The sequence below is a fragment of the Panthera uncia genome (assembly GCF_023721935.1).
Source record: "Panthera uncia isolate 11264 chromosome B3 unlocalized genomic scaffold, Puncia_PCG_1.0 HiC_scaffold_2, whole genome shotgun sequence".
Taxonomy (NCBI): domain Eukaryota; kingdom Metazoa; phylum Chordata; class Mammalia; order Carnivora; family Felidae; genus Panthera; species Panthera uncia.
Genome location: NW_026057583.1, coordinates 5,960,063 through 5,977,542, shown reverse-complemented (window position 1 = coordinate 5,977,542; position 17,480 = coordinate 5,960,063). Strand labels below are relative to the sequence as shown.

General features: G+C 63.0%; 1 protein-coding gene across 1 annotated transcript; it reads right to left on the bottom strand.

Annotated features, from left to right (window-relative positions):
* Window positions 1-3,339: 3,339 nt before the first annotated feature.
* On the bottom strand, window positions 3,340-16,815 carry CTSH (cathepsin H). Its single transcript, XM_049614391.1, has 12 exons — window positions 16,670-16,815; window positions 13,120-13,151; window positions 12,433-12,538; window positions 11,412-11,482; window positions 10,804-10,908; window positions 9,255-9,341; window positions 8,541-8,596; window positions 7,808-7,889; window positions 7,002-7,070; window positions 6,007-6,113; window positions 4,431-4,556; window positions 3,340-3,700 (listed from the first exon to the last, which is right to left on the bottom strand). Exons 1-12 carry the CDS (start codon window positions 16,758-16,760, stop codon window positions 3,625-3,627), a joined length of 1,008 nt encoding a protein of 335 aa, XP_049470348.1. The 5' UTR covers window positions 16,761-16,815; the 3' UTR covers window positions 3,340-3,624.
* Window positions 16,816-17,480: the final 665 nt, after the last annotated feature.

The window sequence follows — 17,480 nt, the reverse complement described above, 5'->3', positions numbered from 1 at the left end:
CCTCAATGGCCATCCCTGCCTCCGTCCTCTGGCCCACCGTCACCTGGCGAGGCCCTCCGAGGCCCACACACGGCAAGGCTCGTCTACCCGCGGCCCCGGCGCGGAAAGCGTGGGAGGCTGCCCCAGGGCCTTTCCCCGACTGTCCGCCGTCTGTCTGTTCTTTGTCCCCAGACCCGCCGTAAGTTCTCCACTTCTTCAAAACACGCCAGGGACTGGGCAAAATAGGCACCCACTAACGTTCCCCCCCAGCCACGCCCCGGTGGCGGCCAGGGACCCAGCAGGGGAAGGACACGCGGGTCCAGAACCGCAGACAAGGGGAGGAGCTGGGTCGGTGGTGACCGTCCGGCCCTGAGGGCACATTCCATCGCTCCGGATTCCTCCCCAAGGTTGGGAGATTCCCGAGGATGGTCTGCGGAGGCGGGGGAGGGGGGGCACCGAGAGCTGGCATGACAGCCGCGCTGTGTCGCCTCCTGACTCTGTCATTTGGGGCGTGTTGCTCAACCAGGCGGCTCCTCAGTTTCCTCCTCTGAAAATGGGGTCATAACCGCGTCCAGCTCACGGGGTGCCTTTCGTTGGGAGGGGCAGTCTGGCCGGTGACAGTGGCAGCAGAGCGTGCCGGGGCGTCGAGCTAAGCTGCCCGTCCCCGGAAGGGAGCCCCCCACCCTTGGCGCGGCCCTCAGGGCCCCGCGGGGGCTATAGGGGCAGGGTCACTCGTCCTCCCACCGGACGTGCGGGGCCAGGGGCCCCACCAGGACTCGCCCGCGGTAGTGGACTCCCTCCCTGCCGGTCCCCCTCGGTGGCCGTTCCCCAGGGGCCCCTGGCCCTCTGGCCCTGAGCTGCTCCATCAGTCCCTGCGACAGACAGACGCAGCCTCCAGCTGAAACTCGTGGGGGCATTTACACTCTGCTGCCCCAGTAGGCCTTGGGAGCTCGGCCTCACCTGCCGCCCTCGTGGGGCGGCTGTGAGCGTCGGGCCACGAGTGTGACGCGGCTCCGTCCGGCGCGGCACACAGCTGTAGGCGTCCCTTCCCGCCCGAGGCGTCAGGTAAACAGAGGCCGGGCTGGAATTCGGGGCACTCGCAAAGCATGGGGACTCAGACGGGGTCTCCCCGATCACACGCTCGGCAAGCCAGACCCGCCCGCCCGTTGTCCGGGGAATGCCACAACTTCAGCACTAAACATCCCCGGTCTCGGGAGGAGCCCGAGTGCCGGGCGGGGCAGGGCAAGCCCGGCCCGAGTTCTTCGGTGGCAGGCGGGAAGCTGCTCGTACTTCTGTGTGCACGCACGTTTGTGACACTTCACGGAACAGGAGCCTGTCCTTTCCTGCCCACGCACACCGCATCTGAGCAGGGGAGAGGCTTGACGTTTTCAGGTTTGGGGGCTGCCGAAGGGCTTCATGCCTGTCCCCCCAGAAGGGTGGCTTGCGTGCGTGGACGCTGCTCTCCGGAGGCGGCTGGACCCAGAGGAGGGGCACCCCCCACCCCCCACTCTGGAGGAGGGGTGTCCTCGCCCAGGAGCCCGAGCGCTCGTGCAGGTGGCGCCTGGCCTGAAGGGGACGTTCCTGGGCTGGCGGGTGCGGCCCTTCCCACGGCACCCGGCGGGCAGAGTGGGCGCATCAGCCTGGTTCCTCTCCCGCGACCACCCGCCGGAACCACGGGCCCCCAGCCTCAGCTTCCTCTGCGGACGTCGCGGCGACCCCCGCGCCTTCCAACACGCCTCTCCCTTAACTGTCCTTTAGCGAGGCCCACTCGTCCCTCAGAGCTCAGCTCCGACGGCCTCCACCTGCGGGGCCCCGTCTCCTGGGCACAGAGCCCGGTGGTGTCCCGCACGAACCCGCAAGGGGCTCGCCCTGGACTTTTTTTTTTTTTTTTAGGTACAATTCACATACCGTAAAATTCCCACTTTCAAAGTGTACCACGCAGGGGCGCCTGGCGGGCTCAGTGGGTTAAGCGTCCGACTCTTGATTTCAGCTCAGGTCGTGATCTCACGGTTTGTGAGTTTGAGCCCCGCATCGGGCTCTGCGCGACAGTGTGGAGCCTGCGTGGGATTCTCTCTCCCTCTCTCTGCCCCTCCCCTGCCTGTGCTCTGTCTCAAAAATAAACGTTTAAAAAAAAGCTTATTAAAAAAGACTACGTTCTGGGTGAAGATTTAGGTTAAATTGTTTTTCCAACTGGGTGTCCAGTCTAGCACCTTTTATCGAGTGGTAAAGACTAATGTGTCCATATGCTACTCACAGACCGGATTCTCCTTCTGGAGACTCTGGGTGGTAGATCTGTTCTTGGCTGGTGCACCTTCCACTGTTGACATGCATTCCCTTCACTCATTCATAAAATCTTAGCACATCTCGGCCTTGTTTCCCTTCAGGTAAACAGAAAACTGTCAAGCAGTTTTATTGAGAGTTGAGTTGGAAACGTACCAAATCCGTGTTTTTATTCTGGGCAAGAGTTCGCTCATTTATGTTGATGGAGAAGGTGGTTACTGCTCAGTTTACCCAAGCCCTGCTTTTGCTTCTAATAATTTTGTCATTTTCTTGTATCTAGAACTTCTGTTACTTTTTTTTAATCTTTATTTTTGAGAGGGAGAGAGGGAGACACGGAATCCGAAGCGGGCTCCAGGCTCCGAGCCGTCGGCACGGAGCCGGACGCGGGGCTCGAACCCACAAACCCTGACCTCATGACCTGAGCCGACGCCGGATGCTTAACCCACTGAGCCACCCAGGTGCCCCCATACTGGTATCTTCTAAATAAGCCTCGTTGTCAACCCCCCCCCCCCCCTCCCCCCCCCAAATATCCTCAAGCCTTTAGCTCTCCAGGAGGCCCAAATGACACGAAAGGCTTCACGGTAAGGAAACCATAAACTGCAGGACAGAGAGCAGAGCCCCGGCTCCTCCCGTGGACCCGGCTCCCTGAGGCCAAGGGCCACAGGCAGCGAGTCCGTGGCCGCCTTCTGAATGGAGACCAGGAGCTCTCAACGGGGAAGGGGTGGTGTGGGGCTGGCAGGAGCGTCAGGCAGGTTGAGGGGCAGGGCTGGGGGTGGGGGGGGTGGGACAGTCCTGGGGGGAGGCCAGTGGCTGGGGAGGGAGGCCACTGAGAGGGACAGACAGGCTTCCGGGCCAACGCCAGGGATCCGAGTGCCGACTCTGCCAAGCCCGGCATGTTTTCGCACCTCCCCGCCGGGGACAACCTGTCTCAAAGCCAGCCTGTGACGGTGACACCAGTGCCCTCACCGTCCTCCCGGCCAGGCAGCCCCTCGGGGCCTCCCTCTGGGGGGACGTGTCCCTGGAGGACAGACCGGGGCCGCTCCGTGTGTGGCCCCAGCACACAGCACAAGCCCGCACGGGGAGGCTTCGCCAAGTGTTTATTGAACAAAGACCTCAGGGAAGACCGTCACGGGCGCTCTCCACACGTGAGAAGCGGCCCTGTGGGAGATAAAGAATGTTCGCGGCCACATGGGTTGGAGTTCGTTACAGGCACAGGGCTGGTGGCCACCTTTACGTCAGAGGACGTGGGTGGGACTCCTCTTCCTCAGGCCTGCAGGCAGGGCCCGGGGGGGAGGCCCCAGGCGGTGTCCCTGCCACCTCGCCCAGGGCAGGACTCCCTCCGTCTGTCCGTCCGTCCGTCCAGGCTCACACCAGCGGGATAGGGTAGGAGGCACAGGCCGCCAGCCCACACATGTTCTTTCCGCGCTCGATGAGGAAGTACCTGGGCAGACAGGGTGGGCGGGGGCCTGGCTGGAGCTTCCTCACCACAGACCTTTCTGGAAGGTTTTACCGCTCACCAAGATCTGGCTCCGGGGGTGAGGGCGTCTGAATTTACTCATAAAACAGGAGCTCTGGGCTTACTTTATCGTCAGAAAACCTGACCTGACTTTGCGAAGACCTTTTCCTTGTCTCTCTTCGGCTGACATATTGTGTCCACACCCCACCTTCCCCAGAATTTTCCGGGGCTCCTTCTCAGCCCTGACCTAGGCCCTCACATAGTTATGTATGGTCTCTGTCCCCGCCCCACCCTGCCCTAGGACGCAGACTCTGGTGGGGGACAGGACAGAGTCCCCTCAGGGCATGTACCCAGGGCACCTGGTGCCAGCCCCTGGCTGTTAACGGTCAGGGATAAGCTCGTTGCCTTGGTAACCTGCCCTCCCAGCCCGGTTCCCTCCCAGCAGGGCTCTATGCTGGTTCTGGTTCCGGCCACAGATCCCCCTGAGACAATGTTCCCGTTCCTGACACACGACTGTCAAGATCTGGGGCTCGGGGCAGGCGGGGGCTGCCAGGGACGTCTCCGGGGTGCGTGGGTCACAGTCTCAGGCCCCTCCCCGGGGGCCCGCACGGGGTCTTGGCCAACTGGCCCCTGCTCAGAAGCCACACACCCGACGGGGCGGCGACCCCTCCAGGGCCCCCAGACCCGAGCAATCACGCCCTTCCCAGCTGCTTACCCTTTCATCCCCCACTGGGGACCCCAAGAGTTTTTCACGATCCAGTAGGGAATCCCATCTTTTTCTCCATACCCAACGGCCAGTACTGCGTGGTTTACTTTATCTGGAGTTTTATGACAGGAAGTGCTGGAGAACGAAAATAAAAAAGGCGTGAACACACAGGAAGGACGAAAGCATCCGACGGCTCAGCCCCCGTCCCGCGGCGGTCCTTGGAGGCTCCAAAGCAGTGTTTCTCAACGAGGGCACCGGAGCCACGTAAGGAGAACTAACTCCGCTCACGGTGCGAGACACGTAGTCCCTCCAGTCCTCTCGGTTCCGTTCACACAAAGGAGCGCACGAGGGGTGCTGGCCCAGCTACAGGCCCGGACGCTCTCTGACGCCCAATTCACAGCAAGGAGAGATCACCCTCCAGCTGCACCTGCCGTTTCCACTGCACCTGTGCACCTGTGCACTTGCCTTCCCTGCGCCCCTCCCATACCCGCGCACCTGTGCGCCCGAGCCCCTCCCGCACCCGTGCACCTGTGCACCTCCCATACCCGCGCACGCAACGGTATCTGGGGTGTTGCTTTGTTGCCACTGAATTTATTTTTAAGACTACCTGCACTTGGGGCAAACGCACAGGTTTTCCGTGGACAACGGGGAACCAGTTTCCACAAGGAAATCCTAAGAAACTCAAGAGGACAAGAGGCGGTGCTGACTCGTCACTGGGCTGACGCCTGACTGGGTTCCTGCTCTGGGACAGGCCAGGGCGGGTGGCGGTGCACCTGCAGGGCCCGCAGCTCTGCTCCCGTCCCAGGGAAGCTTCGCTTGGCAGGAGGCCCCTGCCGGATGGCGACCCAGGGCTGAGGAGCCCGAGAAAGGCAGGCCTGCAGCCACAAGCCCTCAGTGTGGCTGGGGTGGGGCGCGAGGGCCGAATGGGGACCACGCGGCAGATGAGCTCAGAGAAAGAAGGGCCAGATCGCCGGGGTCCCCCAGCCCAGCCGACCCTGGACCATGGAGGGGTACACCGAGGAGGCGGAGGCTGGCGTGGCCGGAGAGCGGCCCCCCGGTGGGGCACAAGGACGCGTGGGTCAGAGCACGTTTCTGGGCAGCGTTATGAGGGTGGGGAGGAGACGTGTCGGATCTGAGGTCCCCACGGGCCACCCGCTTGAGCTGGCCGGACGGCCGTGGGTCCTGTGGGTCTGCTCATGACGTGGGACAGGCGGGTGGCCAGAGGCCAGGGTGAGGTGAGCCCCGTCCCAGAAACGCTCGGTTTTCTGAAGAGCGGTATAGGGAGACTCCCGGCGCGGGGTCCCGAGAGCGGCCACTGTCTCCTCCCTCTCTCGCAGCTTCCCACCCTGAACGCGGGTGTTTTCGGCCGCGGGCGATTCTTCCACCGACACAGAGCAAGCACTGTCGCCGAGCGGCCCGGTCTGTCCTCCTCCCCGCTCCTCGCCACGCCAGACTCCACGCCCGGAGCCGCGGGGCCCGAGTGGGCCGCGGGAAACGCCAAGCCCGCGGCGCCCTCAAGCAACGGCCTGGCCAGGAGTCGGGGACGCCCGCCCGGCCCCGGCCCTGTGGCTGCGGGCCCGCTCACCTGGAGTAGACGCCCTTTCTGTACATCATGAAGTCGCTGGTGACCTCGAAGGCAAAGCTCACGGGGTTGTACAGGGCCACCGCCTCCACCATCGCCTCCTCGTCATTCTGTGGACACACGGTCTCTGTCACCTCTGACCCTGTTCAAAACGTGCTCCTTCGTTCCAGGGTAGGGACGGAGGCTGGGGGCCGGGTGGGTGCATGAGGAAGGAAGAGAAGACTGCGTTGGGCCAAAAAGCCACTAAGGGGCAGAGGCTGCACCCTCCACCCAGCAGACGGTGGGGGTTTTGCCTGAATGGCCTGGTTCCTGCCCTTTTTTATTTGGCTTACAGGCCGCTCCCCTGAAACCTCGGCTCCCCTGTGACCCTCCTTCCCTTTGCTGGGCCGGTCTGCTGGCGATCTCCCTTCCTAAGAAGGAAACCCTCAGGGTGGGGGCCATGGGTGCAGGTGGGCCGGCTCGTTCCGTCACTGCGGTCCCCCCACAGTCCCTCCATGACGCCCCCTCCCCTGCCCTCGGGACCCCTGCCCTCACAAAGCCGGCAAAATCAACCACCTCTCCCTCTGCCTGCGTCCTGGCGTGAAGCCAGCCGCGGGCACTTCACGTTGTGGGCTTGTTTGTTATGGCAGCATAACCTGGCTTATCCTGACTGAAGCACATTCATACTCGGCGAATCTGCATTCAGTCTCCCGTGCACACGCTGATGGCACTCACGCACGCACACCCCGTGTTGCGGGATGGGAGTCGCTGACTGCAACTTACGGAGGAGGACGCGGAGACAAGGCTGGAGCCCTGCACAGACCCACGTCAGAGCCCCCGCGCCTGATGCTAGTCCCACGCTCTGCCCCTCCCGCCTCCCTCCCACCCTCTGCCGCCGCGGTGACTGGGCACAACGATAAGACCTTCTAGGCAAAGTGCTAGGAGAGGAGGCTGCGCGCCGTGCCCCGGCCCCCTCGTGAGAACACAGTCCCCGTCGGAGGGAAGGGTCCGGTACTCACGATTGTGATGTTGGCTACGTCCTTCACGAAGGCAATGGCCTTGCTGGGCTGGAATTTGCAGTCCCCGTCCTGTTCAGGCAAACGGTGTGGGACAGGGGTGAGGGAGGCTCGGCCCCAGGCTGGGACTTCAGGCCTCCCCCGAGCCGGCTGATGACGTCTGCGGGGCCAACGCCCCGTGTGCCGGGTCCGGGTGATGGGGTCACTTAAAAGGGAGTCAGAGGCGTCCTTGTTCTCAAGGAGCTCACAGGGGCGGGACGGCCCGGCACTGGCTTCGGCAGAGGTGGGCTCACGGGCACTCGGCGGGACGGAGGTGAGCGCGAGCCTGCCTGGCCGGGGAAGGGAGGGAAGACTCAGCGGGTGGACTGAAGGAGCGGCTGTGTGACCTCCGATGGCTGGAAGGCGGACTCGAGTGAGGGTCTAGGGTGGGGACGGTCCCCAGACAGCCCACCGGTGGCCGGCAGGTTTTCAGGGGGCTGGTGTCGCTCACCGGTGAGGGGACACCGGTGGCAGGCGGGGCCACACACAGGTCTGGGGGAAGGACAGGGCTGTGGACAGGGAGGACGTGGCCCGGTGACCCGTGGCGTGTTCAGCAGGCCTTGGGAAAGAGGGTGCGGGTGCTGGAGGGCATGCTCTGGCACCGATAGCAGACGGGGGAGCAGCCGAGGCTGGCGCTGGGGCGGGGGGGGGGGGGCCCGGGGCGGCGGGAGGGCGGTGCTGCAGCCTGGAGGGGAGGAGGAGGCGCTCCCCGAGGCTGAGGGGTCGGCGCCGCGCAGCCCAGGCCACGAGGCCGTGCCACCCAGGGTTACCTGGCCCTTGTAGGGGTAGGTGTCTTCACCCATGATGCCTTTGTTGTACCGGATGTACTCGAACGCCTGGCTGGGGAGGCCCCTGTGAGAAGCACGAGCGGAGGTGTCTACCTGAACCGGCCCCGCCACCGGCGGCCCCTGCGGGCGCTGGACCTCGACCGGGGCAGGGCCCAGCCTCAGGGGAGCTCTCTGGGCGCGGGAGGGGCTGGCAGGGCCGCCCCAGCTCCCTGGCCCCGGGACAGACCCCCGGAGTCCGAGGACGGTCAAACACGTGTCAGGGGCACAGAGAGCCCTTGGGGGGTCTCAAGGACCCCGGGCCCAGGCCCTTCTGCCAGGAAGAGCAAGCAGTCCCACCGGACGGCAGAAGGGACCCGCCCACGGCCTGCTCTGGCCGCCGCCGTGCCCGCTGGGCCCCCGAGCGCAAGGCGCTTTGCAACCATGACCGCCCAGCTCCTCCCGTGAACCCCGTGTGGCCCACACTGTTATCTCTTGGGGCTCAAAGACGCTGAACAAGCTCCCAGGGACCCCTCAGCCACAGCCATGGAAAGAGGGCGGATGGTGGAACCAGACAGGCCTGGGCTCGGATCCCAGCTCTGCCGAATTCCGGCTAAGGGACCTTGGGCGTATGACCGTCCCCTCCATGAAGCCGGGACGACTCTGCTCCCACCGCCGACCCAACAGAAGCGGTCGTGGGAAACGAGGGGGGCTCTGGGCCCCCCGGGCAGGGACGCACCCTTGGCAGCCATGATTGTTGAAGTTCTGGGCGCAGTCGACCAGCTGCTGTTCCGCCTGGAGGAAGGGGCGAGCGCGGTGAGCGAGCGCGGTGAGCGAGGGCTGGCGCACACCCCTGTGGCCTCATCGGCGCTGTGTCAAGGCCGGTTACAAGCACCCAGGGTGGGGACAGCAGGTGTACGGGGGCGGGCCAGGGCCGGCGGACGAGGGCGGGTGGCCGCTGGGCGCTGCCCGTAGGTGTGCGCGGTGAGGCCCGTGTGCCCACGGTGGCAGGCCTCACTGGAGACCCCGCTCCGCCCTCTAGGCCCTGCCCCTCGCCCCACTTGCCCTGGGGTCACGGGGTCAGCAGCCGCACACACAGGCCCCGCTCTTCCCTCCCGTTGACAGCCGCGGCAGTCGGAAGGGCATGGCTCCTAGAGGTGCCCCACCCCGCGGGCGCTGCTTTCCGAAGTCCCCTCAGGCCGCCAAGACCAGCGCCACCTGGGCGCCACCCGGAACGGGCCCTTGGCTGTGTCCTGGGGAAACCTCATTCCTTTCCGGCAAAATGTGCACGGAGACTCCCAGGCCGGACGTCCACAAGGCTGGGGGCCCGGTGCCTGCTGGGGCGGCATCGCCACCGAGCCCCGAAGGAGCCTGAAGGCCCACCTGGCCCTCCTGCCAGGCCCTGGGGCCAAGCCACGACCTCTGTGGGTGGCCCCAGGGGCGGGCTGCTTACCAAAGACAGCAGTTTCCCGGTTTTGATGGCGATGGCGGACTCCAGGGCCCTCGTGGTGGAGAAGGTCCAGCAATTGCCACAGCCGCCCTAGAGAGGCCGGGGCGGGGATCAGTCACGGGGACCCCAGGAGGCAGGCTCCCGCGCCCTCGGGCCCTCGCGGGGTCCCTCCTGTTACAGGTGGGGTGCCCGAGGCCTGCAGAGGAGCAGGAGCGGCTGCCAGCCACGGGTGCCTCCTAGCCCCGGCCCCTCGCTGACCAGGCCCCACGGCCCCGCGAGGGCCGGAGCCCCCGTCTCTGGATTTCCTCCTCCTTCTGAATCTTACGCTCCTCCTCCGTTCCCCACGGTTTCTCAGCAGGACTCGCCCAAGTCTCGTTTCCAGAACCTTCTCTGTCACCTCTCCACCTCCAACCTCACCCCACCCACTGTCCTCACGAGCAAGCTAACAACTCCCCAAACCCTGTGTCGGACCCGACCTCCATCGGGGCCCAGATGGTCCCGCCCCACCTCGCCCACCTGCCACAGTCACGGCCCGCCTCGGGGCGCCATGCGGGTCAGGCGCCACAGCTTGGCTGCCTGTGTGTCACCGCTGTGCCAGCCGGGGGTCACCTCCGTCCCGTCAACTGTAAAACGGGGCCGGTGCGCCTGCCTCGCGGGGCTGTGAGCGGCACAGACACGGTCCTGTGGCTCAGGCCTCATGCCTCTTCCTCCCTGACTGGTCGGCCCCTGAACACCCCTCTCATCACCCCTCACCGCCCAGGGGTCAGTCCTCCGGCCTTGCCGTCCCGCAGAGGGCCTTCCTGCTGGCCTCTTCCTCCCTCCGTTCGGGGAGGAACCCGTCCGGTCAAGAAGACCTTGTCATGGACAAGGAGAAAATGTTTCTCAGCGAGAGTCTCAACGGAAGGCCAGTGTTCCTCGGGGGGTGGGGACTTCCCCTCACACTCTCTGGAGGTGAGGGGATGGTGTCGTTCTGGAGAAGGCCACCGAAGGCCGCTGCACTGTGACTTCTGGAGGAGGGACATCGTGGGCAGAGGGGACAGCAGGGGGCAGGGGCAGACTCCCCGGAACACGGCCGGCTGCCTCACAGCTTTGTGAGGGCAGGAGGCCAGGCCACTGCAGGGGGCGGCCGGCCAGAGTGTGCCTGGTGGGCGCGCTGCACGCCGCGAGCTGACCGCCTGCAGCCACCCAGTGGGAGAGGCTGGCCAGGCCTCGCTGGGCGGATGGAGGGTGGGAAGAAACGACACGGGGTGGCAGGAACGGGGTCCTGGGGTCCCATCTCCGAAGGGCGCAGAGAATACGATGTTCAGAGGGACTTTGTAGGAGACCGGGGACGCATGGGGAACCCTGGGTGTGGGGGGCACAGCTGAGCTTCAGTCTAACAAGGAGGGACTTTGTCTCCTCCAGAGCAGCCCCCAGCATCACCTCACAGCCTCCCAGAGGCGGGGGGACGGGGGACAGACACAGATCTGGGGACACCTGCCATGCTCTGGGTTCTGGGAATATTGTCTGCGAAAGTGGCGATTTGGAGGGGAGGGGGGGGTGCCGCGCATACCTGATTTTTCACCGGCGAGACATACTTCCCCTTTGTGCGCCAGTCCACAAACGGTGGGTAGGGACCAGTGCCCCGCAGGTAGTTACCTCTGGTGGCTGAGCAGTTCTGCAACAGCCAAACACAATGTTTTCAGGGGAAAAGCGTGCAGTTAAAACAAAATCACCGAGAGAGGAGAAAGAACCATCCCGCCCCCAGCGACTGGGTCCGAACGCTAACAGACGCGTGCCTTTCAGAGCCCCGGCCGGAGAACCAGGTTCGGCAAATAAAAATGCAGTTCCTGCAGTTAAATTTGAACCTGACGTGAACGATGAATAACTCTGTTATTCAGCCTAAGTACGCCCTGTGCACGTTTATGACATATTTACACCAAAAAGTCACGTGCTGTTTGCATGAAATTGAGTTTTAGCTGCGCATCTGTATTTTCTGGGGCAACCCTAAGTCTGGGGTCCACAAGGCTGAGGCCACAGGTGTGGACGGAGGAACTGCTCCGAGAGGCCTCTCTGACTCCCCAAGAACCCCGGTGAGGGGGTGGGGCGGGCTCTGCTGGGAAAGGAGGGCAAAGGTCTGAGCGGAAGGAGTCCGATCTGGTGACAACACACAACACCTACCTGAGGCTCCGACCAAAGATACTTGTGTTTTATTTCGGCAAAGCTCATGTCCGAAAACTGGTTCAGTCCCACTGAAAAAGAGAAGGAAAAACAAAAAACCCAAAGAAAGAGGGGCTCCTAAGTCACTAAGACACAGAAAAAACAAAGAGACCCACGTTAACCTGCGTCCCAAGTCTGCAGCAGCCGGTGCCCTCACGTGTTCTGAACGTGACGTGACCTAACACGCCAAGGTCAGGCGTGCCTGTGCCTCCGAACCGCCCGGGGAGCGTCTCAGCTGTGCGCGCCTGGGCTTCGTGGCAGGGATGTGGGTGCGGTTAGTGGGGGGGGGGGGGCCTGGGCACCCAGCGCCTGACACCCGGCCAGGAGAGCCCGATGGCCGTCCAGGTGAAGAGCCTTCCACCGGCCGTCACCGCCGCACGGGGCGGGGAGCACTCCCATCTCCCCCACAGCCCAGTGAAGCATCAGAGGCGTCGACGAGCTCCCCCAGGACAGCACAGCCAGTGTGGGCAGAAACGAGAGCCACGCACGGCTTTCTCGTATTACGCCTGCTGCCCACGCTACGGTCAGCTGGCCCTGCCGTGGTTTCTGAGGCCCTGGATAGACCGTGTGCATGTGCTTCTCGTGACGCCACCCCGGAGGGAAGGCGGACGTCCCTAGAGGCTGCTCCTGAGTGCAGAGCACGAAGGGGGGGCTGCTGGCCAGCACTCCAAGGGCAGGGCTCAGCATCGGGACGGACCCTCGGCGGGCAGGAGCGGGCAAGAGAGGGCAGGGCTCCTACACGGTTCTCCTATAGACCTCACGACCGGCGGAGGGGCCCGGTACCGTCCCGCATCCCAGAGACTCTCGGAGCCCAGCAGAGCCGGAATCCGGGGTCCGCTAAGTACGGCTGCAGAGCCGGGCTCGGGACGTGCCCGCACCCTAGCTCCCGGCGCGCCTTCCACCCTCGGGCGCACCTAGCGCGCGTGTGTCCGGCCCTGAGACGCGGCCCCGGGAGCCTGGCGGGAAGGCGGCCCCGCGGTACTTTTAAAGGTGTGGTTCCCAGTGTTGTGGGCACTTATCCTCCTCCAGTTGCCGACAAAGGTCTGCAGCCTGCGCTGGTACTCCTCTGAGCTGTATCTCTTTTGGTGCTAAAACAAAACACATCAGGCGTAAGTCACGGAGACGAGCGGCGGCTCGCCAGAAGGAGACGGTTCGTTTCCTAAGAGGAGGGCTGGAGCTCTCCTTTCCGCCTCGACCCTCGAGGGAGCCGTGCCAGTGGGTGGGCGCCGCTGAGGCGTCTGCTGAGGGAGTCAGGAGGTGGCCAAGCGCGGCCCTGCCTCCGGGGACCTGTGGCCGGAGCGAAGGCGAGGGGCCGGGTCCCGGAGGCCCCGGGAGACACGGGCCACGTGCAGGTCCTCCGCGGACGCACAGCCACTGCCGGGTCAGGTGTCTGTCACACATCACCGTCTCTCGGAAGCACCTGCACTCGTGTCGTCCAAACTGCCCCGCAGCCGGCAGGCATCGCACGGCGACTGGGACGGAACACACGCCTCGGAGGTGGACGCGCTCGCGTCGCTGAATCTTTCCCGCTTTGGCCAGCTCCCTGTCCGGAAGGCCCCAGGGGCAGGGGGCTGGAAAATCCCTCCCCGTCGCCTCAGATCGGGCACAGCAGGGCGTGAGAACAGGCAACAGAGAGGGGAAGAGAGGCGGAGAGAAGTTGGGCACTGACCTGGACCATCCATGACTTAAAGTGAACTTTCTCTGTAGAAAGGAAAAAAAAAAAAAAACCAGATTAGGCCCCGGGTTCCTGGCCTTGATGCTGGCCCGCAGCCAGGCAGGGCACTTTAGAACTGATTTGCATTTCAGGAAACTAGGCTAAATTCAAAGCACCGAAAATGGTGTTGTGTCGCACAGAATGCCAAAAAGCCCTCGAACTCTCACTGCTGCTGCAGCTGAGGGAGCGAAACGGCCGGTGGGTGACCCTGGGGCAGCGCCCAGACGACAGACGGGGCCCCCGGTACTCTTTTACCCCGTGTGGGTGCCGGCTGTGCATCTGTGTTTATGTGGACCCCAAGGGTCAACAGATTTGTTCTTCAAGGGACAGATAAGAGATATCTCGGTCTCTGCAGTGTCCTGTGGTCTCCGTCACCGCCACCCCGCTCTGCCCCTGCCATGTGACCGCGCTCCGGTAAAGCGCGAGTCACAAACGCTGCCCCGCAGTGCCCGTATGCGGGGTTTTGTGTTGTCTGCAATTTCGCGTTACATTTCAGTGGCCGCGAAGGACGCACTCCAGCTTATTGTAAATACTGGCATTTTAAAACGAGACGGCCACATCGTGCTCTCAGAGTTAGCCAGGGAATCCACGTGCAACACCGCGGTGGGAAAGTCGCCATCCGCAACAGAAGGGAGCGGGGCACGTGTTCACACTCGATGCCCGACCGTCCTTTCAGGCGACGAGGACGGAAAGTATGCATTTAAGTTATTTTTACTTCCTGTGACTCACACATCCCTGAACATTACACAAATGTATTCTGGATTGAATAATCATCATTAACACCCCAACTGATTAAACTATTTCAGGGGCGCCTGGGCGGCTCAGTCGGTTAAGCGTCCGACTTCGGCTCAGGTCGTGATCTCGTGGTCCACGAGTTCAAGCCCCGCGTCGGGCTCTGTGCCGACAGCTCAGAGCCCGGAGCCTGCTTCGGATTCTGTGTCTCCCTCTCTCTCTGCCCCTTCCCCGCTTGCATTCTCTCTCTCTCAAAAATAAATAAGCATTGGGGCGCCTGGGTGGCGCAGTCGGTTAAGCGTCCGACTTCAGCCAGGTCACCATCTCGCGGTCCGTGAGTTCGAGCCCCGCGTCAGGCTCTGGGCTGATGGCTCGGAGCCTGGAGCCTGTTTCTGATTCTGTGTCTCCCTCTCTCTCTGCCCCTCCCCCGTTCATGCTCTGTCTCTCTCTGTCCCAAAAATAAATAAAAAAATAAAAATAAAAAAAATAAATAAGCATTAAAAAAGATTTAAAAGTATTCCAAATATACGCTATGAAAAATAATCGTTAAACACGAAAAACAAACTTGTATCAGAAGTGTACCCCTCATGAGATAAACAGGACTTTACTAACAACACCCGCTCGTGGATTTATAGATTCATGAGTGAATATTTCCTATTTTTTTGAACGGGTCAGCGTTAATTCTAGGAATAAATCAAAGGACTAAGAAATCCTGCTAAGTAAGCAGATCTTAACTGCCGATTGCTTCTGGGAATGGAAGGCAATTTTTAGAGCAAAGGCTCTCAATTCCTCTGTTCCTAATCACATGATGCTCTACAACCCCATCAGCTGATACCTCTGTGAGGCCCTCTCTTCCATCTCTGTTTCCTTGAAGAACCAGCAACAGCCTTGAAGAAGGATTTGTTACCATCTGTCTTTGCTGCCTCCGAGGTGTTTATGACCACAAGGCCCAGACTTAGGACGAGTGAGAGGCACTCTCTCCCGGAAGATCAGTGTTAGCAAAGAGGATGTTTGGAAGTAAAGGGGCTGGGTGCTGACCCCTTATCTGTGCCCAAGTCACTGGGAATTTCTCTGTGTTCCTCCAGGGACTGCCATCCCTCCCCGTCCCTCCCCGTCCCTCCCCACCCCTCACCCCCACCTTGAAATTCCCCCGGTTAAAGAGCACTGCTTCTCAGCATTCTGGCTTCCCTGTGTGGGTCACACGCCTATTCAGAAACCAAGTTGTTGCCACTTTCCCTGGGAAAGAAATGCCCGTTTCTCCAGTACAATCCGGTGAAAGGTTTCAGAGGGTTCCCAGTCCTGGTTTTAGGGCCCTGTGCAGCAGATGGCTTCAGAAGAAGACAGACCTCAACTCAGGACCAGGGTTTGAGGCCAGATGCAGTTTAGGACAACTGACTGGCCTCTTTGCCTCTGGGCGATTTCAAAATCAGCAAGCAGGTGTGACGAGCCTGGCCTATTCCTCATTCGCTGGAGGTCAGTGGGAGAAAAAGCCAGAGATGCTCTTGGGGCTGGGCTGGAAGGACCTGCTGGTGAACCCAGAGTCCCAACCTCGGACAGACCCATTTCAAACCCACTGTGACTTTTGGAGGGGGCATCTTTACGTCTGCCCTGTCTGGGAGACTGTGCACGGGACAGCAAACTATGGCAAGCCGGAAAATGTTTGTTTTACACTTTCGAAGCACTGAAAAACATATACAACATTTTGTAAGACCTGAGAATCATCTGAGTTCAAATTTCAGAGTCCAGAAATAAAGGTTTATGGGAACACAGCCCCGCTCACTCATGTACACACCGTCTACGGTTACCCTCACCAGCAGAGTTAAGTAGTCGCTACACGCGGTGTGACCCACAAAGCCTAAAATATTTCCTATCTGGCCCTTACAAGAAAGAGCTTGTGGGGCCCGGCTCTGGAGTTAGTACGGGTGCCTGTGCGACCGTCCACACAGCCACACAGCCGGGGCAGAGCACAGCCCTGGCCCCGGGGGAACTGGGTTCTCCTCAGCTTGGGGCTGACCTGCAGCTGGCCCCCTCGCCCCCACCCAGGTTTGCAAGACCGGGGGGCTTTCTAGCACAAATGTGTACAGAGGAACGGGGCAAGATTCTGAGCCAACAAGATTCAGCCTCCGTGATCTCTGTCCCGTCCCAAGGCTGTCCCTTGGCAATCCTCTGGGTGCAGGGCGAGTAGGGCAGCAGCAGGGAGGGCGGCAGGCTCGCAGGGAAGAGCCCTCAGCCTGGGGAGGTGCCCGGGGCCGCAGTAGCAGCAGAAGGGGTGCACGAACAGAGTGCCCCTGGCCTAAAGGGCAGCCCTGGGGCCTGACCGTCCACCAAAGCGCTTGGAGCAGCGCCCTCAGGCTTCAAGGGCTAGAATAGGTCGCTCCTGCAAAGCCCATTCTACAGGACTCTCAGGGCAACTGTGGAGATCCCCAGGAAGTTGCCAGAAAGGCTGGAAAGTCCCTGCTCATCCCCGCAGGGGCACAGCCAATCCTCTACGTCCCCCCGCGGGACGTGGAGGCAGCGGCTTCTCCGGGGCTCCAGGCCCTGCAGGCGCCTGGGCCAGTGGGGCCTTGGACGCCCAGCCCACCCGCTCCTCCGGTCACGCAAGACGCCCTCTCAGCCTCCCCCTCCTCCCGGCCCCCTCCCCTAACGCAGTTCACCCCTCCCGGGTCCTGGGGCCGGGGAGAGGCCCTGCCTCACCGCCCCCAGCCAGGTGCTCCCCACCCCCGCCCGAGCCTGCCCGGCCTGGGCCCTCTCCCGCGGCGCCCCCTCCCCGTACCTAAGGAGCTCACGTAGAGGTCGGCGGCGCCGCAGGCCGGGGGTCCCAGGAGCCCCGCGCCCGCGCAGAGCAGCGACAACACGGCCCACATCGTAGCGGCTTGACCCGCGGACTGGCTCCGAGGGCCCAGGAGCGCGGCGGAGGCGGCTCCGGGGCGGGGACGGGGGCACCGGGATGGGGCGGGGCTCCGGGGGCGGGGCGGGGCTCCAGGCGGGGGCGGGGGCGGGGGCACCGGGGGGCGGGGCTCCATGGGGGAGGGGCACCGGGGATGGGGCGGGGCGGCGGGGCGGGGCTCCAGGCGGGGGCGGGGCACCGGGGGCGGGGCTCCGGGACACCTGCGCCCGATGAGGAGACGCACCTGTGGTGCGCTCTCTGCCGCCTCTTCCTCCTACGGTGCAAGGAAGGCCTTCGCGGGCAGGGTTTGCTGCGGGGCAGTCACAGCGTGACCTCGTCTCCCTGCCCGCCCCCACCCCCGGATGCCCCTATCTCCACCGTCCGCCCCCAACCCCCGCAACCCCCCATCTCCCCCACCGGCCCCCACCCCCCGCAGCCCCTCATCTCCCTGCCTGCCCCCCTGTCCCGCAGCCCCCCCTCTCCCCCGCCTGCCCCGCAGCCCCCCATCTCTCCCGCCCGCCCCCGCCCCCTGAACTCCCATCTCTGGTCCTCATTAACCACGTGGAATGAACTTACAAGTCATATATAGTCTTCCTTCTTTCTGCAGATTTGCCAAATACAGAAAATGGCCCTGAAGCTGCTAATAGGACTTGTTTTGTGAGGCTCCCCCCGCCCCCGCCCACGTTGGGGGCCATGT